Source organism: Rana temporaria, chromosome 9 (assembly GCF_905171775.1).
Source record: "Rana temporaria chromosome 9, aRanTem1.1, whole genome shotgun sequence".
Lineage (NCBI taxonomy): Eukaryota > Metazoa > Chordata > Amphibia > Anura > Ranidae > Rana > Rana temporaria.
This window is the reverse complement of record NC_053497.1, coordinates 44,309,610-44,335,895: the sequence shown is the minus strand read 5'-3', so window position 1 is coordinate 44,335,895 and position 26,286 is coordinate 44,309,610. Positions and strand designations below refer to the sequence as shown.

Below are 26,286 nucleotides of genomic sequence, written 5' to 3'. Positions count from 1 at the left end.
AAAGTATTTCCCCATTTTGTCATGTGATGAGCGGTGCCTGGTTTCCTCTAGACATGATACTTGCTATTCAGGCCAAAGAATTCAGGGCCAAATCCTCAAAAAACCTGCCTAACTTAACTTTCAGCAGTTAAGTTACACAGGCGTTAAATTTCTACCTAAGTGCCCGATCCACAAAGCATTTACCTAGAAATTACACGCCGTGTAACTTAAGTGCCTCCGTCGCAAGGCGGTCGTCTGATCGAGGGGGCGATTCCTATCTAAATGAGGCGCGCTCCCGCGCCGGACGTTCGGCGCATGCGTGTGACATCATTTTTCCCGACGTGCATCGCGCGAACGTACTTTACGCCGGGCTTTGTGGATCGCGACGGGACAATAAAGTTGCGTCGGGTAAAAAAAAAGTTACGCGCCGGGAAAAAAAATTCGAAATTTAAAAAAAATCGCGGCGATCAAAAAAAAGGTTTGTTTTTACAAGGTCTAAACAGTTTAGGCCTTGTAAAAGCATCCCTAATTTTACGCATGCAAAACGTAACTTACGCAGAAAACACAAAGCTAAAAAGCTTTGTGGATCTGCCCAAGTACTCATTTGCATACACAAAGCGGCATTTAGACTCCAAATGCCCCCAGCGGGGGATGCGGTACTGCATCCTAAGATCCGACAGTGTAAGTCTATTACAGATGTCGGATCTTCTGCCTATCTTTGGAAAAATCCTTCTGAGGATCGTTTCCAAAGATAGGCACAGGGATACGCAGGCTGAACATCTCCTTTGAAGATTTGGCCCTCAATCTTTGTTTCATCAGACCAGAGAAATTGTCTGAGAGTCCTTTAGGTACCTTTTAAACTCCAGGCGGGCTGTCATGTGCCTTTTACTGAGAAGTGGCTTCCGTCTGGCCACTCTACTATACAGGCCTGATAGGTGGAGTGCCGCAGAGATGTTTTTTCTTCAGAAAGGTTCTCCTCTCTCCAGAGAGAAATGCTGGAGCTCTGTCAGAGTGACCATCGGGTTGTTGGTCTCCTCCCTGACTAAGGCCCTTTCTCCCCCGATCGCTCAGTTTGGCCGGGCAACCCACTCTAGGAAGAATCTTCTTCCATTTACAGATGATGGAGGCCACTGTGCTCTAAGGGACTTTCAATGCTGCAGAAACGTTTCTGTACCGACAAGGACAAGCACTGTACCCGGGACCTAGATAGAAGCAGCTGTGCAGACAAGGTACTGGGGAGGACTAACGTTGATGGGCACTTATGAGGTTGCGCTGATGGGCACTGATCAGGCTGCATTAATGGGCACTGGTGTGGCTGCATTAATGAGCACCGATGTGGTTGCGCTGATGGGCACTGATCAGGCTGCATTAATGGGCACTGGTGTGGCTGCATTAATGGTCATAGATGTGGTTGCGCTGATGGGCACTGATCAGGCTGCATTAATGGGCACTGGTGTGGCTGCATTAATGAGCACCGATGTGGTTGCGCTGATGGGCACTGATCAGGCTGCATTAATGGGCACTGGTGTGGCTGCATTAATGAGCACCGATGTGGTTGCGCTGATGGGCACTGATCAGGCTGCATTAATGGGCACTGGTGTGGCTGCATTAATGAGCACCGATGTGGTTGCGCTGATGGGCACTGATCAGGCTGCATTAATGGGCACTGGTGTGGCTGCCTTAGAAACATTTGTAAAGGGGAGTAGTTAGTAAGATGACCACACTCATGTGGCGGCGCCAGAAATAGGTATGTCCAGCCGGCCGGTATAGGAGAGACCTGTCATCCACACTGTCCATCACCTCACTTCATAGTACGCAACCCGGATCAGCCTCGGCAAAAGCAGCCAATGGCTGTGCAGCAATGCCGGTTTCTGAAATTCCAGCCAATGAGGTTGTAGCAATGTTCCTACATGATGTTAGCCCTCCCACTTCATGCAGTGATGTGAGAAGGAGGAGAAAAATACAGAGGAGAAGAGGTGAGTGAGGAGTTGGACTATATTTTCAGTTAACACATTTTCATACAGAAAAATAAATAAATGTTGTAAAACTTGGAGGACAGATATGTTTTGACCTATGTCCAATAGTGGAATGTTTTTACTTATGTTTTGCACAATTGCGTATAGTTTAAATACTGTTTTTGTGCGTGTTTGCAAAATTAAAGTGGGCCGGTCTGGATGAAGTCCAGGGCCAAATTTTTGTCCCAGTCCAGCCCTGGGGTAGTGCTACATAAAATGTTGTAATTAAGTTATTTTTCTCCTTCACTGATGTGCACTTATATGCTAGACTGATGGGCAATGATGAGGCGGCACTGATGGGCAGCAATTATGGGAACTGATAGGTGGAACTGATGGGCACTGATAGGCGGCAATGAGAGGCATGACTGATAGGCACTGATAGGCATCACTGGTGGGCACCAATTGGCAACACTGGTGGGCACTGATTGGCAGCACTGGTGGGCACAGTTGGGGCTGCACTGATCATCAGGACACTGATCAGTGCCCTGATGATCAGTGTAGATGTCCCCTGTGTGGATGGCTGCTTATCATCTCTCCTCTTCTCACGTGCTGTCAGCGCGAGGAGAGGATTGTCGATAACCATCAAATCCTGGTTACACTGATCAGCTGTGATTGGACACAGCTGGTCACATGATAAAGAGCCGTTGTGATTGGCTCTTTACCCCAATCTGTGATCAGCTGTATTTGAAGGATAAATGCTGCTGGAATCACTTTTATGGGAAAGCCTGCCGCCTAACAAAAAAAATAAAAAATACAAAAATATCAGGGTTATGGCAGCTAGCTGCTGCCATAACAGTATTTAATGTCAAAGTAATGATGTACATATACAGTTAGAAGGTCGACAAGTGGTTTTAAAGAGGAAATTATACAAAAAATGATTAGTTAAACCCATAGGTGAGCACACCCTAATCACCCCGTGCAGTACAGATTCCCTATGCTTCCTGGTACCCCGTCAACCCCCCCTGCAGTGCTGCCAGCTTCCCTCTTTTTTCAGGATTGAGAGCAGGGGAAGGGGGGTCGGTAAATATTTTATTTACCAGCCCCTTCCTTTTCTGAATGAACACCACAGTGAGTGATCTGTACTGATTGCTCCTGTGTTCATTCTTAACTGAAGCATAGTAAACTTTGCTGCTCAGCATAGAGCACTTCCCATTCTTTCACTGTCCAGTGCAGCTGCGGCTGAGGAGAAAGGGACTGGGAAAGCTCTGTCCTCAGTTCCTTTCTCTATCTCAAGGGTCTATTTAGACCCTTGATACGTCAAAGAACCCCCCCCAACAGTGATCCTAAAAAAAATTGTTAACAAATAATAAAAAATTATATTGTAAAAAATAATAAAAAAAACTACGGTAAATTGTAAAAAATAATTAAAAAATTATATAAATAAAAAACTACCGACACCGTCCACTGCCCTACTGACACCGTAGTTGTGTGTCCCTGGTGTGGAGAAAGCCTCTTGAGGGGGGAGGGGGCGAGCAGGCAAGTCAGGACACTCTACTTTGCAGATAGAGAAAGGAGCTGTGTGTTAGTGGGCGTCCTGACATTCCTGCTCGCCCCCTCCCCCCTCAAGAGGCTTTCTCCACACCAGGAAAAAAGCCTCGCATTATGGTGTTGAGTTACTGACAGAAGAACAGGAAGTGAGGATTTCTCAGAAGAAATAAGGACATTTAAAAGCAAAATGAAAGGATGAGGTAAGAGGACTGCACTAAAGTAAAGGAAGCTATTTAGGAGAAAAAAAAATTCCTTTACAACCCCTTTACCGCTCAACGCCCACCGCATGTATATGAACGTCCACAGAATGGCACGTACAGGCATATGGGCGTAAATGTACGTCCCTGCCTTCTTGCGGGTCGGGGGTCCGATCGGGACCCCCCCCCGCTACATGCGGCGGGCGTCTTACCTTCGGGAGCGATCCGTGATGAGGGGGCGGCTGCTCGTTTTCATCGGCCCCCTCGTGATCGCTCCCAGCCAATCCGGCAACCCCCCGCCGTGTGACTTCCTCTGCCTGTGTAATGTAAACACTGGCAGAGGAAGTGATGTCAGCTCTCCTCTCGGCGGTATTTTCAATCCGACGAGAGGAGAGAAGACATCACAGTAAGTGGCACCAACACTACACTGACACCACACACATAGGCACACTTAACCCCTTCCGATCACCCCCCCTCAGCCCCCTGTCACAGTGTCACTGATTGCAGTGATCATATATTTACTGATCACTGCATTTAGTGTCAGTGTGACAGGCAGTTAGTGTTAGGTCCAGGGTAGCCCCGTACCCCCCCTAATAAAGGTTTAACCCCTTGATCACCACCCTAGTTAACCCTTTCACCCCCTATTGCCAGTGTCACTAAGATCGGTTTTCTGATCGCTGTATTAGTGTCACTGTTGCCGCTAGGTAGCTAATTTTTTTTTTATATTGCGATTGTTTTTTTTACTAAAGACATGTGGCTGAATTCATTTTGGCCTACATTTTTTACTAAAATTTAGTTTATTCGATATTTCTTATAACAAAAAGTAAAAAATATTGTTTTTTTTTTAAAAATGTCGCTCTATTTTTGTTTATAGCGCAAAAAATAAAAATCGCAGAGGCAATCAAATACCATCAAAAGAAAGCTCTATTTGTGGGAAGAAAAAGACGCGAATTTTGTTTGGGAGCCACGTCGCACGACCGCGCAATTGTCTGTTAAAGCGACGCAGTGCCGAATTGTAAAAACGCCTTTGGGCATTTAGCAGCATATTGGTCCGGGGCTTAAGTGGTTAAAGATGCTCCTGATCTTAATCCGATTCTTACCCAAGATGTTTGGGAACATGTAAACCAGGAGGATAACCATTATGGCTCCGATAATATTTTAAAACCCAAGCTGTGCTAATGGTGTCAGTGGGAGCTTATCTGAGAGGAAAAAATTGCTCATTGCTCAAGGAACCCCTAGCAACCTCTGCAGGAACCCTGGTCGAGAAACCCTGGCGTAGATGGACGAATCTGCAGTGTCGGCTTATGTAATTTGAAAGTCAGCCCTGGCTGTTTGGCCCACAATTTTAAATTGAAGGGTGCTGGGCGGGAGGATGCCTCCAGGGCCTCCCTTAAAGTTAAAGCGGGGGTTCACCCAAAAATCAACTTTCTGCCATTAGATCCAGCTGACATCTGCAGTATGCTGTTTTTTTTTTTTTTTTGTACTTATCGTTTTATCAGCCGTTGTTATCCGGCTCCAAGTGGGGATTCCTTCCGGGTATAGGCGTTCCTAAGCCAAGCGGAGTTGATGGACGGGCTGCTAAAGCGCGCCACGCCTTCTGAAAATACCCGAAGTGACACTCGGGTGTTTACGGTGCCTGCGCAGTCAGCTCTACACGGCAGGCGCAGTATAGCGCCATAAACACCTGAGTGTCACTTCGGGTATTTTCGGAAGGCGTGACGCGCTTTACCAGCCCGTCAATCAAATCCGCTTGGCTTAGGAACGCCTATTCCCCGCATAAATCCCCGCTCGGAGCCGGATAACAACGGCTGATAAAACGATAAGTACAAAAAAAATAAAAACAGCATACTGCAGATGTCAGCAATGGCAGAAAGTTGATTTTTGGGTGAACCTCCGCTTTAAATTTGATCGGTTCATCAGGAACTAGCTGAAACTTCAAGTATGCCCAGCCTTAGTCATGAGGCTTCTGTGCCGTCGCCTATGAGTCAGATGTGTATTACTACTAAAACAATGTGAACTAGAAGATTGGAAAGATTTAGAGGAACACAGTATTTTCTTTTGGAAAGTCTTAGTCACTGGACTGTAGTTTCCCCTGCCAGAATATCTATGTGTCTGCCAGCAGGCGTCTCCCAAGTCTAGCAGCTCGCTGTATAAACGGGATATACAAGTTTTTGGAAAGATACCTCGCAGGCATGCCCTGCCCTTTTCTCACATGATAAAAAGCATCCCTCAAGTCCAGACCAAACTCCACTCCGAAAAAAAATTCCAACAGCAAACATGGCGTGTGTACCAGCTCCAGGCTACCAATCTGCCTACAATCCCGTAAGTACTGACTAAACAACTAATATTATGCATAATGGAGCTGTCTGCTTGCACACATTATACTTTATGATCCATTAAAAAATGCCAAAGTAAACTAGCAGATATTTCACGTCTCGGGAGGAGAAGTCACCGAGTATAAAACCTGAATATCCACAAGAAGATGTAGAAAGCATGAAAATGTATCTCTTGTGACCAATGCCACCACGTCTTAGTAGTCTTTCTGTTAGACATTTTTATTTTGTCTTTTTTTTATTTTTTTACAAACTAAATAAGTCTTTGCTACATACTTTGTCTCAGATACCCCCAAACTATCCAAAGAAGTTACTAACAGTGCATGTTTTCCAGATATCCCTATAGAATCCCTCAGGAAAGATTTGGTCTAGGCTCACGACAGGGGTGCAGAGGGGCAACCTTTGTGAATTTATGATCTCAACGACTCCTTTTTCTTATACTGATACTCCTCATTTAACGACTTACTTGTATAACGACCACTCGGACTTACGACCCGCTCTCCCCACCCAAACGACGCGCCATACATCATTGTATTGTACAGTACAGAATTTTTGTTTGTGTTCTGTACTTATGCAAATTATTCAACGTTATTGAGCTGGAGTTTTGTGTTTAGACCTACAGTAGTTAAGATGCTTAAAATGCTAAAAATGCTTTACAACCAAATCCTTTAACAACCTGGTGGTTGGAACGGAACCTGGTCTTTAAGTGAGGAGTCCCTGTATCTCCATTGTGCGCTCACACTGCACAGGATAAAACGCCATTTTTCTTCGCTCGCAGCCCTTTGCCCCTCCTATTATCTCATATTCGAGCCTCTAATCTTAGAATCCTTCATTATAGAGTTAACGTGAAAAAGGTGCATAGTAAATCATATTTGGATTTTGATCCTTTTTAGGGAAATTCACAACTCTTAATTGTTTTACATATAGTTTTTAATTTTTTGATACTTTATTACATTTGTTTAGCTCTTTTTTTTTTTTTTTTTTTTAACAGAGATAGCTCTTTTTAAATGTATTTTTTTATTTATTTTTCATTATGAAAAAGCAGCATACTATGTTGAAATGAATCCTCATAGAATTTAAAGTGTATTTTCCTTTACGTGAAAACTCGTGGCGCACCTATCGCCGTGTACTTTTCCTGGCACAGATCAGAGGCGAGCACTGTGCCCAGATTGTCCAGTTTCTATAGGCCTATGATAGGTATTTTGTGCTTTATGCTTCTGGATTTAATAACATTTTCTGGATTAATCTCATGTAATCTTACAAGTAGTTCCATTTTCTTTTATCAGATTGTACATTAAAGGCAGATTTTTTATCTTCCCTCTTTTTGAGCTATGCAGGGTGTGTCCATGGGAGTAGATGGAAGATATTTGAAGTGTTGTAACTAGTATGACTACAAGGAAAAAAATGAGAGAAGCGAGAAATCAGAGAGGGAAAGCAGTTTGTACAGTAAATTAACCCCTTATGTAGTCAAAAGGCAAATAGCAGTTCACAGCACCCGACAGTATATCAACTTTTAGAAGTCCAATTCTGTTTATTTATTTTTTTACTAATCATTTGCTATCGGTTGCAATGCAAAAAGCATTTTGCACCAAATCTATTGTACAGCAAAACTACTGAGGGAATTATAGAGGGAGCCATTACTGAAAATACTAGTTGCCTGGCTGTCTGGATTTAGGACATTGAGCCACTGGGGTTGATTTACTCAAACTGGAGAGTGCAAAATTAGGTGCAGCTCTGCATAGAAACCAAGCAGCTTCCAGGTTTTTTGTCAAAGCTTAAAGCGGACCTTCAGTCATTTTTTCATCTTTCCATCTATTAAATCCTCTGCACTTGTGGTTTTAACTTTGGATAGTAAAACATTTTTTTTCTGCCAGTAAATACCTTATACAGCCCACTTCCTGTTTCTTCTCTGGTCATTAGCCTAGGCTTATGCATACCTCCCAACATTTTGAGATGGGAATGAGGGACACCTACTAGCAAACGTAGGTAGGCATAGGGCACCCTGCCACGCCTCAGAGAATTACCACTAATATTCATATTAATTTTTACAAATAATATTCCTTTATATTGGCTATTAAAATCTACAAGTGCAGCAATTTAGAATTTTGGTGAAAGGTTTAGCACTTTTTGAAAGATATACAACTTTTGTATACAACTATATAGATCAGACCAAAACGAGGGACAAATGAGGAGGAAAGAGAGACATTGTTTCAAATCAGGGACAGTGCCTCAAAATCAGGGACAGTGTGCAGCTATGGGCTTATGACATCATGCACAGCTCTCTCTCTAGGGAGAGTTTGCCAGGAAGGGGGGTGAGTCATAAGAGGGCCAATGAGAGCGGCAGGGCTGGAGGTGTGCGTCTGTGTAAATCTAGGAAGTGAACAGGCAGCAGCTTCAGCTGCCCACAGTTAAAATGGATGCAGCCAGACTCAATGGAGGGAGATTTCTACAGCATATTTAGCAAGTACAGAATCACTGTATATATAGAATATTAGTAATATTATAAAGTGTTTGGAGGGAAGATTCAGAATGGCAAAGATATTTTTATTACAAATTATGTGAGCAGACTGCAGTTCCTCTTGAAGCAAAACAAGCTGAAGTTAGAAGCTGATTGGCTACCATGCACAACTCCGTACCTCCCAACTTTATGAGATGGGAATGACGGAAACCTATTAGCAAAAGTATGTAGGCATAGGACACACCCCCTGCCACGCCCCACTTAAAGGAGAATTGTTAAAAAAAAAATGTTTGGTTAAACTCACTACTATTCCTTTATATTGGCTTTTGGAATTTACAAATGCAGCAATTTAGAAATTGGATGAAAGGTTTCGCACTAGGAAACAATAATATATGACAAGTGCATTTTATTTACAACAATATAGATCAGACCAAACTGAGGGACAAAGGGGGAGCAAGGAGGGACAGAGGGACATTGTTCCAAATGAGGGACGGTCCCTCGAAATCAGGGACAGTTGGGAGCTATGCACAACTGCATCCGATTTTGTACTGATTTAGTAAATCAACCCCACAGGTCTGGATCAGCCATTAAGACCAGGAATGTCAGCGTGAAGCCAAAACTCCATGGGTGCGATTCACATGCAGTTCTGTGAGCTGTGATTTCAGCCCATTCATTTTGAACAGGATGAAATTGCACCAAACCACACCAAAAGCAGCGCATGCACTACTTTTGGAAACTCACTGCAACCAGATAGTATGGTACTTCTTTACCTGTACCATGTGATCCAGTGTCGTTTGGGGTGCCATTAACTGAATACTGAAACCTGCTGCAGATCACAACTGCAGTGCGTCTTGAATGCAACCTGGGTAATGTGCAAAGAACTCTGTTTTCAGCACCACGTTCTTGTGTGAATGAGCCCTTAGACTACTGGGTTCCTGGCAGTGCATTCAAGTAGTTGTGAACACACAATGTTAGACATTTTTATTATTACAGGTACAACTATTTAGGAACCACAACTACTTTTGCTTAGTTTCAAAAATGGTCTTTCTCATGTTTTTTTATAAGGTTAAGTCCCGGTTCACACTTGTGCGATGTGGGAACCCTGCAAATCCACTGCGGGTTGCCGCATCGCACCCGATTCGCAAGGCAGTTCACACTGTCATATGCAAACTGCTGGGAGTATCAATACAATGTTAATGACACCCCCATTTCAGGTCACATATCGCACTGAGAACTGAGAGTTTGGACATGAATCGGATCGCATGCGATACGATTTTGGTGCGGACCAAAAAAAGGGTCCTGTGCGAGTTTGGCCCGAATGCGATGCAAATTCAGCCATGCTATCTGTATGGCTGGAATCGCATCGCATGGACATCGCGTGTGATTTGCATTGCAGTGCGGTGTGAATCACATGCGATCTCAAAGAGCACACTATTGTGAATTGGCATTAAACATTCTGCATCTTCCCGATAGTGGGGGGTGGGGTTTCAGGACACTGTGCGGACACACTGGGGTTGATTGATTTAGTAAGACTGGAGAGTGAAAAATCTGATGCAGTTCTGCATAGAAACCAATCGGCTTCCAGATTTTTTTTGCCAAAGCCTACTTGCACAAGCTGAAGTTAAAAGCCGATTGGCTACCATGCACAGACAGATGCACCAGATTTTGCACTCTCCAGTTTTAGTAAATCAACCCGACTGTGTGCCTACATACCATAATCTGTTCAGCCTGTGACAAGATGCAGGTTGTGATTAGGAGGGAGCAAGTTCAAGAGGCAAGCTGTGATAAAAATAAAAGGAGCTGTGTACCAGAGGGAGGCTGTGATTGGTCAAGGAGTGTGGTGGCTGAACACACCTCCCAATACAGGCATGCTGTGTGTCTGCACAGTTTCCTGTACCTCTGAATGGCCTGCCAAAAGATGAAAACTGATCACGCTAACACAGATCAACTTCTGTGCTTTTTGTGGTCAGTCTAGAACAGGGGTATCCAAACTTTCTAAACAAAGGGCCAGTTTACTGTCCTTCAAACTTTAGGGGGGTTGGATTGTGGCCATTAAGAGTAGAAAGGTCCCGGCGTCTGTGGGAAAAATAATGTTTCACTGTTTGTTTCAGTGGGAGTAATTCTACCTCATTATTGGTGTCAATGGGAGGAATTGTGCCCCATCGTAGGTGTCAGTGAGAGGAATTGTGCCCCATCGTAGGTGTCAGTGAGAGGAATTGTGCCCCATTATTGGTTTCACAGGGTACCATTGTTGGTGTCAGTGGGCGGAATTGTGCCCCATTGTTGGTATCAGTGGATGAAATAGTGCCCAAGGGCCGGGTAAAAGCAAGCAAAGGGCCGCAGTTTGGAGACCACTGGTCTAGAATAAGGAAGAAAGGTGACTGACAGGATCAACCAGATACTTCCTATGGAAGAAGTGCATGGAAATTATAGAGAATATGATTTATAAAACACACACTTACAGTAAGTGCACACACACACACATACATTTTTTCTTTTTTAGGATAACATACACTTTAAAGTATGTGCATCAACAAGTATGAAGTCTATAGTTGAGTGAATCTGCCCAACCAAGAATTTGGCGATTTCGCTTTGAAATTTGGTGAACCCAAACCTAGAGGTGAAGCTCACTGGAGTCTATGGGAGGTGTATCCTGTTAGTAAATTCTAATCACATTTAGTGGCGGCTCGTGTTTTTTTTGTTTGGGGGGGCAGCAAACAACCCCCCTACGGCACCCCTCAAAGCCGGTCGGTCCACTTACCCCATCTAGGCATCGTGCAGTGGCAGACATCAAGGAGCGGAGGGGATCAGGGCATCGGCTCCTATGTCTTCTCCTCTTCCCTCCAGCCGTGCTTCCGCCATGCTTCTTCTCCCCTCTTCGTAGGCATCCAATAGGATTGCTTGTCCTTTCAGCCAATTGGGTGACGGGTATCCGACCCGCTTCCCGACTGGCCGGGAGGAGTTTCAGGGTTGCATCAGCGAATATTCATTCACTGTCTGCGCCACGAGTCCACCCGATTTTGAAGTCTATTAGAGCCTATGGTGCTTCAAAAAAACGCCCTGCTGCTGTAATTCAGGCGGCCAGCATCCTGAAAAGGGCCAAACGCCTGAATAGGGGGTGGCAGCGGTGAGGGCTACAGCATGGGTGTGGCGGCTGTGGATAGAGGGGGCGGCGCTCCATCGCCTCTAATGGACGGGCTGCCACTGGTCATATTTACAGCCAATAGCCAAGCTATTGGCAAAGAAAGTATGGGAAACTGGATATTTAAAAAAATACTGCACAACAGGGAGAGTTTTTATACAGGTCCTACAAATTATAGAAATAACATGCTTGGAGGATGCCTTACGTATATAATGTTACAGAACAGAACGAATGTCACTGACAATTACTGTGGAGGTTTACCCTGGCAGAGCATTTTTGCCTATTGATTTATTCTCTCTTTTACATTTAGCTTGGCTTTAATTTAGCAGCAGTACCCCAATGTGTTTTATTTAAGGTTTAACCACTTCAATACTGGGCACTTTCACCCCCTTCCTGCCCAGGCCAATTTTCAGCTTTTATCCTGGGTTCACACATATGTGAACTCAGACAATGCATGTGATCCGCACCCTCATTGCTGTTCTGATCACATGTGATGTCTGTGCGATGCGAGTTCAGCCAGTTCAGCAAGTTTAGTTTGTATGGCTGAACGCACATTGAATTCGCACAAAAAAGGTGCAGGGACTTTTTTTCCCCCCACAATGAAATCGGATTGCATAGGTGTTTACACCCATGCGATCAAATTCATGTCCGAATTCACAGTTCGCACTGCAATCTGTGAACCGATCTGGAGGTATCATTAACTTTGTATTGACACTTTGACAGCGGTTCGCAGAGGGCAAGAGAACTGGCTGTGGGGGGGAGATGCGATGCGGGAACCCGAACTGGAATCACGCTGGTTCCCGCATCGCATATATGTGAACCCAGGCTTAGTGCATGACTATGAATGTCATGCAAATCTGTACCCAAATTTATTTTTTATCATTTTGTTCCTACAAATGGAGCTTTATTTTGGTGGTATTTAATCACCGTTTTTTTTTTTGTGCAAAAAAAAATAAAAAATCTCATTCGCTGATGAGGCTGCACTGTAAGGCTCCACTGATGAGGCAGCACTGATAAAGAGGCACTAATATGCACCACTGATGGGCACTGATATGCAGCACTGATAGGCAGCACTGATAAAGAGGCACTAATATGCACCACTGATGGGCAATGATATGCAGCGCGGATGGGCAGCACCGATGGGGGCTAAAATGCATCACTGATGAGCACAGAATGGCATCACTGATGGCCACTGTTGGGGCTGCATTGTAATCAGGGCACTGATGATCAGTGCCCTGATTACCTATGCATGTCTCCCCTGTGAGAAGATGCCTCTGATCGGCTCTGTCAGTGTGAGGCAAGGAGAGCCGATAAACGGCATCTCCTTATTTACATGTGATGGGCTGTGTTTACATGGGTAAAGAGCCGCAGCCATGGCTCTTTGCCGATATCAGGGTCGCTGTGCTGCCAGACTGGGCACCATCATATGATGTCACCCCAGAACAAGAACCGCTCCACTATCATTTGTCTATATGGCTTGTCTTGCCGCTGTTCTTGACCAATGTCACTATGCAAGAATATGCATACCTGGAATTCAGCTTAAAGTATCAGCTTTAGATATTATGAGATCTTAGCATATGAATAGCAGACTATACTTTTTATTCCCTGGTTATTTTGGCCATGCAATCCACATAGGAATAAAGTCTAACTTCAGGATTTTCCCCCACCACTCCCAACCTCACCCCCACTCCCTGAAGCTTTATGCCCCCAGACCTCTTCTTTTGGTCGGTAATGGGCAGTCTTTACTCCTGCACAGAATGGAGCTTACATAATGATAAACAATGTCAGCAGGAGTGAAACGCGTTGGCACTAGGTCGATTGTTGGTGCATTATTTTACTTAAAAAAATTCAAAATGTGCTTTTTTGGTAAGCGTTTCCTCCCTCTTTATTTTGGATTATCATAGTGTCTATGACAGGATTATTGTTGGCAAGCTCTGCATGCAATCAACATAATATAAAAGCCGATGTAGTTTCATAGCTCCCAACGGTCCCCGATTTCGAAGGACTGTCCTTGATTTGGAGCAATGTCCCTAAGTTCCACTTATTATTTGTCCCTCATTTTGGTCTGATCCTCAGTTTTATATAAAATGCACTTTTTATCTTACAAAAAGTGTACCCCAGTGCTAAACCTTTTATCCAAATTCTAAATTGCTGCATTTGTCAATTTTTAAAGCCAATATAAAAGGAAAAGTAGTGGTAAAAAAAAGCACTTGTGGATTTAATTCGCTTTTTTTTGTTAATTCTCCTTTAAGGGGGGTGTGTCCCATGCCTACATACATTTGCTAGTAGGTGTCCCTCATTCCCATCTTAAAATGTTGGGAGGTAATGTATGTCGTTTTTTATTATGTAGACTGTGGATACAGCATACAAAAACTACCTGGGGCAATCAGCAAACATTTACTTTACAAAATATAAGTGGAGGTTACCAAAAGCCCCAACATTATCAGTGTATCTACAAATACTGGCCACAGGCCAATGAGCTGCCCCACTGACCAATACAGGGAACCCAGTGTTTGGTGCAGAGCCAAGCTTGATTTTTACAGCTAAAGTCAAAATCTGCATAGAACTTCAGCTGACAATATTTTTTTAGTCCAATGTTTATTGAAGGCACCCTTTGTTTATGTATTTGTTTTTGACATTCAATGTTGTCACAGTTTTAGTTGGGATATGTGTGCTATGGCGTACATTTACTGTAATCTCCCTCAATCTCCTTTTAAAATAAACTTTTCTGGAAAAAATTAGGTGTGGCTTGCCAGAAAGTTGGGGGTTGAACAGTAAGTGGGTGTGGTTAAAAAAGTAGGTAAATCAGGATGAAAAGCAGAAGAGATAGTCCCTTATGGGCCACACAACAGCTTCAAGTTACTTTAGATGTGGAGTAGAGGTCTCCAAACTGCAGACCGCTAGCTGGATGGAGCTCCTTCCTTGTGCTGGGACACTATTACTCCCACTGATATAGGTTTTATTCCTCCTACTGACACCAATGATGAGTCGCTATTCCTTCCACTGACAGAAACAGTGGGGCATAATTCCTCACACTGACACCAACAATGGATCACTATTCTCCCACTGACACCAACCATGGGGCAGCATGATTCCTCCTACTGACACAAAAGATGGAACACGATTCTCCCACTGACACAAAAGATGGGGCACTATTCCTCCCACTTATATAAATGACAGGGCACTTCTCACATTGATATAAAGATGGGACACTATTCCTCCTGCTGACACCAATGATGGGGCACTATTCCTCCCACTGACACCAACATTGTTAGTTTGCTGAAACTAATGATGGACCAGTATTCCTCCCACTGACATCAGCATTGACCACAATCTCACCAACATTGGGCACCGATACCAACTATGGGGCACTATTCCTCCTACTGACCACAGGTGCTATGTAATTCTTTAACTCCCACTGACATTGGGGCGTTTTCTACTTCTACAGCTCCCTAAAGTCTGACCCCCAATCTAGACAGGGCTAGTTGCACACTCCTGCTTTAAGATGTATCAAACAAATAATAATGTTTGCAGTAACTTGCATGTACTGTACTGTTTTTAAATACAAAGTATCACAGGAAACATCTTGAAACAGAGTAGGATGCAGATAAATTCCAGATGTCTGTTTTTTTTTTGAAGTTCAGATTTTTCCAACTTCCCCTAAAAAAGGGAGGAACCAGGGAAAGTTGGCATGAATTTGGTCAGCATTTGCCAAGCTGACTAGTTCTGAGCCAGGGAATAATCCCTTAAAGTGAATGTGTATCTAAGATATAAAAGTGATCCTTTATATTATGCACCATAACATGCAAAAACCTGCACTGTAACACCGTCGGGTCTCCCCAGAACAAACCAGTAATTGAAAAATGTGGCGCGTATACCTGTCCCTCCCCATCCCCCAAAGCAGTGGGTAACAATTATTTAGTTCCAAGCACTGCCATGCTGAGCAGGCCTGTGCAAATATCAACATTACGGGCATAGAGCCTAGGTTCACACTACTGCAATGCTATGCGATGTACTGCGAATTTGATCTTTTTTTTTTTGTCCTGTGTGAGGTGTGAAGTTACTACTAGGGTTGTCCCGATACCACTTTTTTAGGACCGAGTACAAGTACCGATACTTTTTTTTAAATGTGTCCCCAAATGCAGCCATGTCCCCCACAAATGCAGCCATGTCCCCCACAAATGCAGCCATGTCCCCCACAAATGCAGCCATGTTCCCCCACATATGCAGCCATGTCCCCCCACATATGCAGCCATGTCCCCCCACATATGCAGCCATGTCCCCCCACATATGCAGCCATGTCCCCCCACATATGCAGCCATGTCTCCCCATACCTAGATGCCGCCGCCGCGCCTAGTTAATCAGCGTGCGGGGAACATTACAGCTTTCATTTGAATAGCTGTGTGTTCCCCGCCGCGTATAGACACTCCCCCTTGCTCGGGATTGGACGGGTGATCTGTACTCTGATAGACAGATCACCCGTCCAATCCCGAGCAAGGGGGAGTGTCTATACGCAGCGCGTACAAGTACTCCCGCAAATGCTCAGTATCAGTTCCGATACCAATACTGTTATTGATATCGTGACAACCCTAGTTGCTACAATTCGCAGAGATGTGTGCCGCGAGTTTACTGCAAGTTCAATTGAAGCCTATGAAGAAAAAATTCACACTGCACATAGGGATTCGCATAGAACCCGCAGTCACCCTGGGGTACCAATCACATGTGATGTCTGTGAGCTGCGAGTTTGGCTGAACTTGCATTAGATTTGCAGGGACTTTTTTCCCCCTGCACTGAAATCGGATCGTATGGGTGTTCTCACCTATGCGATCCGATTCCTGTGCGCGTTTACGGTTCGCACTGCGATCTGTGAACCGATCTGGGGGTGTCATTAAAATTGTATTGACACCCACAGTGGTTCGCAGAAGGCAGTGTGAACTGCCTGAGAGATGCAGCGTGGGAACCAGCACTCTAATTGCGCCGGTTCCCTCATCGCATCAATGTGAACTTAGGCTTAACGCATTAAACCCGCTGTAAATTTGCATCAGTGTGAACGCACAGTACGATTGTTGGACAACTGAGCATCTGATTTTTGTCAAAAGGGCGTGTGCCAGGATCTTGTCTTGCATAGTATCCATACACAATTGTCGTGCCACAAACACAAACGTAGTGACGTACTACAAGGAATTTCAGCTCTTGAGCGCCACCCTTTGGGCCCCTTCTGCCAATTTCGTGTTTGGTGAGCATTGATTCCGAGTATGCGTGTTAGTACTTTCGACCTTTGTGTGACGGACTTGTGTACTGACCATATACGAAAATCAGACGTGGAGACGTTGTCCGCCGAAAATTTACGGTCAGATTTTAGGACAACAGTCAACAGACAATCATCTGCCGAAAATCGTATTCTGTGTAGGAGGCTTTAAGCTTTTCTGCAAGGGCCTGCCTGATTGCATACAAATTGAAACACTTAAGGTTTGACCTCATATTAGATGGTTTTGGTACAAAAATCTGCAGAAAATCTAAGGCCCCGTACTCACGACCAAACATGTCTGCTGAAACTGGTCCGCAGACCAGTTTCAGCAGACATGTTTGGCCGTGTGTAGGCCCGAGCGGACCATTTTCGGGCGGATCGGACAGGTTTCCAGCGGACAACTGTTTCCTGGACTTGCTTTAAAACAGTCCGCTGGAAACCTGTCCGCCCGGACATGTACGGTCGTCTGTACAGACCTACCGTACATGTCCTGCCGCCCGCCATCCCTCGCATGCGTCGAATGACTTCGACGCATGCGTGGAAGCATTTTAAAGGCGGGCCGCCCACGTCGCCGCGTCATTGTCGCGGCGACACCGCGGACACACCCCGCGTATTGTTTACGCGCGGACCTCTGTTCGATGGTGTGTATAGCCATCGAACAGAAGTCCCCGGGCAGACATGTCCGATGGAAACGGTCTGCAGACCGTTTTCATCGGACATGTCTGGCCGTGAGTACAAGGCCTCATAGTGTGTATGGGGTCTTAGAGTGCATGGTGCAACGTTTCAGAATTCACATTTAGAAGTTGATATTATGTTTAGGTAGGTGGCTTAAAGCATATTTCCACCTTTGCAGTCAATATACGTGTTATGTGTTCCCATTCACACAGAGAATATTAAAAAGGTAAGCTGCGTTTTTTAATATTTCTTTTCAATTTAAGTTACGTGAACGGAAACATGTAACAAGTATAACGTAGGTGTTATCCCAATTTGGCTGCAAAAGTGGAAATACACTTTAAGACACTAGGATATAGATCTACTGTGTGAATACAGTAATTGAATATATACATTTTATTTTTTCGTTCAACCCAGCAGGATTAATATAAAAATAAAAAAAACTCGGAGCAGCTGTACCAATAAAACGGATGTTAGTATAGTAATCTCCCCTGGTGAGCTATTGTGTTCTGAAAGGGGGACAGCACTCCCCGCCTCAACACTCCGGTCAGCACTCTTAGCCATTGGCTGAGAGCGCTGGTCAGGAGTCGGTCAGCCACTGGTTTTCCAGCATGCATGTTAGACTGAAGCCAGCCAAATGGCCAGCTTCTGTCGGACTGGCTGCTATACACACGTGCCGAATGTTGGCCGGTTTTTATTGAACCCGGCCAACATTCAGCCAGTGTGTACTAGGCTTTACTGCAACCAGGTCGTTACTAAAACTGGCCATGCACTACTCAATTTTTTTTAATTCAGCCTGCGACAGATTCCTCCATCCATGCTATACAAAGTTGATGGACAAATCTCTCGCTGTGCCTATTGTATTCTAACAGCAGGCGGGAGGGGTCAACAGGAACACCCACAAAAAGTGCCTGTTCACGCCAGAAGACGGTGGGGGGAACTTCCGATCCATGTGCGTTTTTCCACCCAATCTGCAGCAGGTGTCAATGTTAAGTTAACGACACCCCAAACACAGATTGCAAACGCAGTGTGCAGTGCAGTGCAGTGTTTGCCAGACTACTTTTGGTGCGCTCCAGTGTGAGTCCACCCATTCAAAATGAACTGGGTTCAAATTGCACTGCATGTGAATCACACAGGAACATGACCATTTTGTTGCTAAAGGACCAAGCCCCTTTTTGCGATTCGGCACTGCGTCGCATTAACTGACAATTGCGCAGTCGTGCAACGTGGCTCTTAAACAAAATTGACGTCCTTTTTTTTGCCGCAAATAGAGCTTTTTTTTGGTGGTATTTGATCACCTCTGAGGTTTTTATTTTTTGCGCTATAAACAAAAATAAATAGAGCGACAATTTTGAAAAAAATTCAATATTTTTAACTTTTCGCAATTATAAATATCCCCCAAAAAATATATAAAAAACGTTTTTTTCCTCAGTTTAGGACAATACGTATTCTTCTACATATTTTCGGTAAAGGGGATAGTTTTATGGCATTTTTATAATTTTTTTTTTTTTACTAGTAATAGCGGCGATCAGCGATTTTTAGCATGATTGCGACATTATGGCGGACACTTTTGACACCATTTTGGGACCATTGTCATTTTTACAACGACCAGTGTTATAAAAATGCACCGATTACTGTGAAAATGACACTGGCAGTAAAGAGGTTAACCTGTAGGGGGCGCTAAAGGGGTTAAGTGTGACCTAAGGGAGTGATTCTTACTGTGTGGGGGCGTGGCTTGGCGTGTGACGCCACTGATCGTCGTTACCTATAACAGGGAACAGACTATCAGTGACACTCTCACTAGGAAGAACGGGGAAAGGTTTGTTTACACTTACCTCTCCCCGCTCTTCAGCTCTGTGACCCGATCCCGGCAGGGATCAGGTCCGCGGGTCCCGCGGGCGCGGTCACAAAGCTCAGGACCGGGTGGGCTCTTAAAGGCGATGTACCTGTACGTGCTTATGCCCAACCGTGACGCTCTGCCGACGTATATCAGCGTTAGGCAGTCCTTAAGTGGTTAAAAGAGAAGTACGGGTTCACAAAAAATAAATAAAAAAAAAGCATACTTACTCACCTAGATGGCTGCAGAATCGATCCCCTGGCTCTACAATGAGTGATTGAAGACCACTGTTCAGGTCTTGGTCTTCTGTGAGCAGAGAGATGGTGACCATCTCCTCCAGCACTCACTGGAGTGCCGGGCTGTGCAGGGGGTGGGAGCGGCTGGTTTAGGTCTCTCATCAGCACACTGGCACAGAGGCCGAGCCAGCTGCTGGTCAGTCATCTTGGCGGATCCTGACATTATTTTTGGGATCCCTGCAGAACCTGGACCAGATCTGTGACGTCAGCCGACAGTGCGCTCTTGTTAATCCCCAGGAGAAGTAGGGCCCGGCATTAGCTGGGTGCTGTTTTATCATAAACTTTGCCTCCCTACATCCCTTTATTCTCAAAGAGCAAATAGAGACAAACGGCTACATTGTGCCATAGGCAATATTGGCAGGCTATGCCCATCATGAGATGGGATGAGACGAGTTGAGGAAACATTGAGTACATTTTGTACATTCTCTTTGCTGGAACTAAAGGAAGGGCTGGGTCAAGGTGTGGCAACAAAAACCTCATACACAACGGAGTCCATGTAGTAGAACGTGTAATGCTTTGTTTATCTACCAATAACAGGTTATTCAGAGAAAGGATAGTTCAGTATCTTTCCAGAACTACGCTATATTACCAAAAGTATTGGGACACCTGCCTTTACACGCACATGAACTTTAATGGCATCCCAGTCTTAGTCCGCAGGGTTTAGTTGGCCCACCCTTTGTAGCTATAACAGCTTCAACTCTTCTGAGAAGGCTGTCCACAAGGTTTAGGAGTGTGTCTATGGGAATGTTTGACCATTCTTCCAGCAGCGCATTTGTGAGGTCAGGCACTGATGTTAGATGAGAAGGCCTGGCTCGCAGTCTCCGCTCTAATTCATCCTAAAGGTGTTCTATAAGGTTGAGGTCAGGACTCTGTGCAGGCCAGTCAAGTTACTCCACCCCACACTCGATCATCCATGTCTTTATGGACCTTGCTTTGTGTACTGGTGTGCAGTCATGTTGGATCAGGAAGGGGCCATCCCCAAACTGTTACCACAAAGTTGGGAGCATGAAATGGTCCAAAATGTCTTATGCTGGCACCCTAAGAAATGCCTTCACTGGAACTAAGGGCCCAAGCCTGACCCCTGAAAAACAACCCCACACCATAATCCCCCCTCCACCACATGATTTGGAACAGTAAACAAAGCAAGGTCCATAAAGACATGGATGAGTGAGTTTGGGGTGGAAGAACTTGACTGGCCTGCGCAGAGTCCTGACCGCAACCCGATAGAACACCTTTGGGATGAATTGGAGACTGTGAGCCAGGCCTTCTAATCCAACATCCGTGCCTGACCTCACAAATGCGCTTCTGGAAGAATGGTCAAACATTCCCATACACACTCCTAAACCTTGTGGACAGCCTTCCCAGAAGAGTTAAAGGAGGTTATAGCCGCAAAGGGCGGGGCCAACTCAATATTGAACCCCAAGGGCCAAGACTGGGATACCATTAAATTTCATGTACGGGTAAATGCAGGTGTCCCAATACTTTTGGTAATATAGTGTAGCTGTGAGAATAGTTGCATGCAAAACAATAATCCTTATGTACACATTAGAATGCTGATGGAAATGTGTCATAGTCAGTTATAGACCGAGAGTTATATAGGAGACCCGTTTGTACTGATCTCCATCTGTCTGCTGAGACTTACTGTGATTATTATTCTCAACATGGCAGATGTGCTATGGCCACAGGACTTAGGGTGGTGGGGGCCCCTGGGCTTGAGTGTTGAAGGGGCCCCCTGGAGCCGAGAATTGGGGGGGATCGAAGTTGTTGAGCGGGGGGGGGGGGGGGGGCGAATTGAAGTTGTTGAGCGGGGGGGAGCGCATTAAAGTTGTTGAGCGGGGGGGGATTTTGCAGTTGTTGAGGGGGGGAGTGCCTCTCACCTGTGCCAACAGCCGGGGCCACAGACTGTCATTAGCCCGGCTGTCGGCTTTCTTCCCTTCAGCAGCCACAGTCCTCCACACACCACTCCGGTTCCTCCTGCTTCCGTGCTGCCTCCTCTTGCAGTGCGGGAAATTTAACCCTTTTGCGGGACTGCGGGAAGAAGCTGTCTGTGCGGGAAAGTCCCACAGAATCCGTGCGTGTTGGGAGGTATGCGCAGGGCCGCCATCAGGAATTTTGGGGCCCCTTGCACAGCTTAAGGCATGGGCCCCCTGAAGCAGAGAACCTAGGGGGGGTGGGGGTGCTGCCGCCTGAAATTGAGAAGCGTGGGGGCTGCCGCAAATTGAGAAGCGGGGGGGCCTTTACAAAAAAAAGAAGAAATAAAGAAGAAAACAAATATATATAAATATATGTAGCCATCCGGGGCCCTGGGGACCTCTGGGCCTTTTAATAAAAAATAAAAAAATAAACAAAAATAAAAAAATAAACATTTATAAAAAAAATAAAAAAGGGGGGGTTGCCACATGGGGCCCTGGGGACCTCTGAGCCCTTTAATAAAAAAAAATATATATATATATAAAAAAAAAAATGTAATTTTTTTTATAAAAAAATAAAAAAGGTGGGTTGCCATCCGGGGGCCCTGGAGACCCCTGGGCCCTTTAATAATAATAATAAAATATATATATATATATATATATATATATATATATATATATATATATATATATATATATATATATATATATATAAAAATAAAAAATATATAAAAAATTTTTTTTTTACAAAAAATAAATAAAAAAAGGGGGGGTTGCCGTCCAGGGCCCTGGGGGCCCCCGGGCCCCTGGGGACCTCCGGACCCCTAAAAAAAAAAAAAAAAATTTTTTTTTTTTTTTTTTTTAAAGGGGGCCCCCTATTGGGTGGGGCCCCTGGGCTTGAGCCCAGTCAAGGCCAATGGTAAGTCCGGCCCTGGCTATGGCAGCATATGCTTGGTGAAAAGCGAATTCCATCTTCTTTGTGTGCCCGGGTCCTATTTAGCATTCACGCTGCCTAGGGCACCGCCTTTCAAAAGCCTCCACCTCAACTCTAATGCCGTGTACACACGATCGGTTTGTCTGATTAAAACTGACGCTATAACGTTTGCGCAAACCAATCACTATATGCTTATTGCGATTTTTATTTTTACCAAAAATATGTAGAAGAATACGTATCGGCCTAAACTTTTTTTTTTATTGGATATTTATTATAGCAAAAAGTAAAAAATTGTGTTTTTTTTCAAAATCGTCGCTCTATTTTTGTTTATAGCGCAAAAAAAAAAAAACGCAGAGATGATCAAATACCACCAAAAGAAAGCTCTATTTGTGGGGAAAAAAAGGACGTCAACTTTATTTGGGAGCCACGTCGCACAACCGCGAAATTGTCATTCAAAGCGTGACAGTGCTGAAAGCTGAAATTTCACCTGGGCAGGAAGGGGGTATATGTGCCCAGGAAGCAAGTGGTTAAAAAGGTTTAGTTGTACCTTTAAAGCGTTAAGGTACTTTAGTGTTCGGGACACTTTTCACCATAGATGAAATCTCCCCACCAGGAACTACTATGCAAAACAAATGACATCCTGCATCAGTAAACTGCCCATCAGGATGTTGTAAGCACAAGATCACTACTTAAAGCGGAGCTCCACCCTAAAGTGGAACTCGCGCTGATTGGAACCCTCCCCCCCTCCGGTGTCACATTTGACACCTTTCAGGGGGGAGGGGGGTGCAGATACCTGTCTAAAGACAGGTATTTGCACCCTCTTCCGGCCCAGCATTCACGGGCAAAAGACGGGCATTGCATCACATGCCGTCACCCCCCGTTGTGTGCTGGGAACACTCGGCTCCCAGCACACAGCGGGAGCCAATCGGCGGGAGCAGCGCGACTCGCGCATGCGCCGTAGGGAACCAGGCAGTGAAGCTGGAGCGCTTCACTTCCTGGTTCCCTTACAGTGGATGGCGGGGGGGCAGCAGAGTGACGAGCGATCGCTCGTCCTCTGCTGCGGACGGCGCTGGACTCCAGGACAGGTAAGTGTCCTAATATTAAAAGTCAGCAGCTGCAGTATTTGTAGCTGCTGGCTTTTAATATTTTTTTTTGGCCGCACATCCGCTTTAAGTAGGTGGATTCAGAAAGACTTAGGCTGGCGTATCAGTAGATACGCCAGCCTAAGTCTGAATGTGCGCCGGCGCTAATTTAAGCGTATTTTGGTAACCAGATACGCTTAAATTAGGCTCAGATACGAGCGGTGTAAGTGTCTTACACCGTCGTATCCTAAAGTGTAATTTTTAGGCTGACCGCTAGGTGGCGCTTCCATTGCGGTCGGCGTAGAATATGTAAATCACTAGATACGCCTATTCACGAACGTACGCCCGGCCGACGCAGTACAGATACGCTGTTTACGTAACGCATTATCAGGCCTAAAGTTATTCCATCAAATAGCTGGAATAGTAATGTTAAGTATGGCCGTCGTTCCCGCGTCAAAATGTGAAAATTTTACGTAGTTTGCGTAAGTCGTCCGTGAATAGGGATTTAAGTCATTTACGTCCACGTCAAAACCAATAGGACCGTGCGGCGTACTTAGCCGCAATGCACACTGGGATATGTACACGGACGGCGCATGCGCCGTTCCAAAAAAACGTCACTCACATCAGGTCAACCCAAATTAACATAAAACACGCCCCCTCAGCCTATTTTGAATTAGGCGCGCTTACGCCCGCCGCATTTACGCTACGCCGCCGTAACTTAGCAGGCAAGTACTTTGTGAATCATGTACTTGCCTCGCTAACTTACGGCGGCGTAGTGTAAACACGATACACTACGCCGCCGCAAGGATAAGCCTGCCTACCTGAATCTAGCTAGAGATGTCTTACTGAAACAGAATCAGGGAGTGCAGGGTTCTTTATGGAAGCATTAGTTGTGCTTTGAAAACAGGAAGAAAATTGCCTAAAAGACATGGAGAGGCTGGTGGCGTATAACCACATTATAAAACCTCCCGATCACGCTCTTTCAGCCTCTTGTTATCTGTCCATAACATTAAAAACATCAGTACTGACAACCATTTCTAGCTCTATAAATACTGTTCTTTGTATGTTATTCAACACATAATTTCCTTAAATGGAAATGTTTCATGCTAGCATTTTTGTGACTGTAGATCAGAGAAATTAATTGATCTTACATAACCTAGTATAGAACTGGTATGTTGTAGCAGTGTAACAGTACTAAAGATGATGGCCACAAGCATATCCTAGTCATGGTCATTGAGAGCTGTGCAGTTTCCAGCATCCAGCAGCAGATCCAAGTGCCTCATCCTCTTCCGGATATACTGTAGGTGTCCACGGGGGGTGTGCTTGATGTGTCAATTCCACCTATTGCCTGCACTTCCCACTGTGTTGCGCCTCCCCCTCCCCACAGTGCTGTTGGCTTCCCTCCTCTCCTCTCCCCCTGGGTCCTGCTGGGGATGTTTCAGAATGGAGAGTGGAGGATAGGATTGGTAAATATGTAATTAACTGACCCCTTCCTTTTCTAAATGAACACACTCACTGTGTTCAGCCATAACTCTAAACATTGTAGGAGAGCAGGCAGAGTTCCCAGCATAGCTAGAGAAATGACTACAGTGTGGTCTCCTGCTCAGTGTGGTCAGTTTTTAATAGAAAAGCAAGGGGATTGGCAGGAACACCAGGGATTTCACATAAACAAAGCAATACAAACAGAACAGGATACTTTCCCATACAAGAACATGGCACAGCAGGCACATATCAATAATATGAAGGGTTGGGGTAATAAACGTTTTAAATTCAAAATGTGAACAGGGACCAGATCTCACCATCAACCTGACATTTTCCTTTTAAAATCTTTGCCTACTTTTTCAACAAAGGAAAGAAGCATCATTTAAATGGGACTTTTAACCCTCGTTCACACTGAACGCAGGTTTGAAATCGTGCGAGTTCAGCTGAATTTCTTCCTCTTTCAGCAGCACATAGGGGTGGGTGGGGACACTGGGCTTACACTGTGTGTGAGCCAATTGGAGGAAAGAGATACACCCCCCGCCCTCCACATAGGCAGAGGAACAAAGAAACATGTAGAGCTGTAGTCTGAATAGACAAGCTCTCTCCTAATCTCCCTCCCCGACACAAATTTGCAGCTACTGTTATCTCATGTCTCGAAGAACTTGTCAGAAGGGATTCATGCGGATAACAGAGGAACGAAGCGCTAGAGAGAAACGGCACTTAGAGCTTTGGAGAGAAATGTGTAAACACCACAGATATATGTGCATAGTTCAACTTTCATGAATGGGGTTTACAGCCACTTTAAAGCTGGCCATAGGTGGAGAGAATTCCAAAAATTCCTTGCTTTTGACATTTGAGATTGACATGAATGGACTTTACTGAATGGAAATCACATACACCGTTATAATTTTTTTTCCCATCCTGCTCTTTTGAATTAGTGCGCATGCGGGTGCTTTACACAACCCCTGATGCACAACCTCATACAGACACTTCTTATGCATCTCAGTGGGTGGCTGTATTCAGTGGCAGCAGGTCCCAGGAGTGTCATTACGCAGGTTCTGCATTCTGTACAGCCCCAGATAGTATTGGCTGTGTGCCTGAAGCCTGATGTATACGAACACTATATGAGTCCGAAAATATTTTCAAAACCTTTAAAATACTATCCAACGTAAGGCATTGTAGCGCTAATCACCTGTACATTGCTTTATTTTGA

General features: G+C 44.9%; 1 protein-coding gene across 1 annotated transcript in view; it reads left to right on the top strand.

Moving 5' to 3' along the window:
* The first annotated feature begins 5,900 nt into the window (after positions 1 to 5,900).
* LOC120913419 (galectin-4-like) overlaps positions 5,901 to 26,286 on the top strand; it is a 53,159-nt gene continuing 32,773 nt past the window's right edge. The window contains exon 1 of the mRNA XM_040323330.1: positions 5,901 to 6,001. Within this exon, the coding sequence (XP_040179264.1) occupies positions 5,957 to 6,001 (45 nt within the window). The 5' untranslated portion in view covers positions 5,901 to 5,956. The remainder of the gene's footprint in view (positions 6,002 to 26,286) is intronic.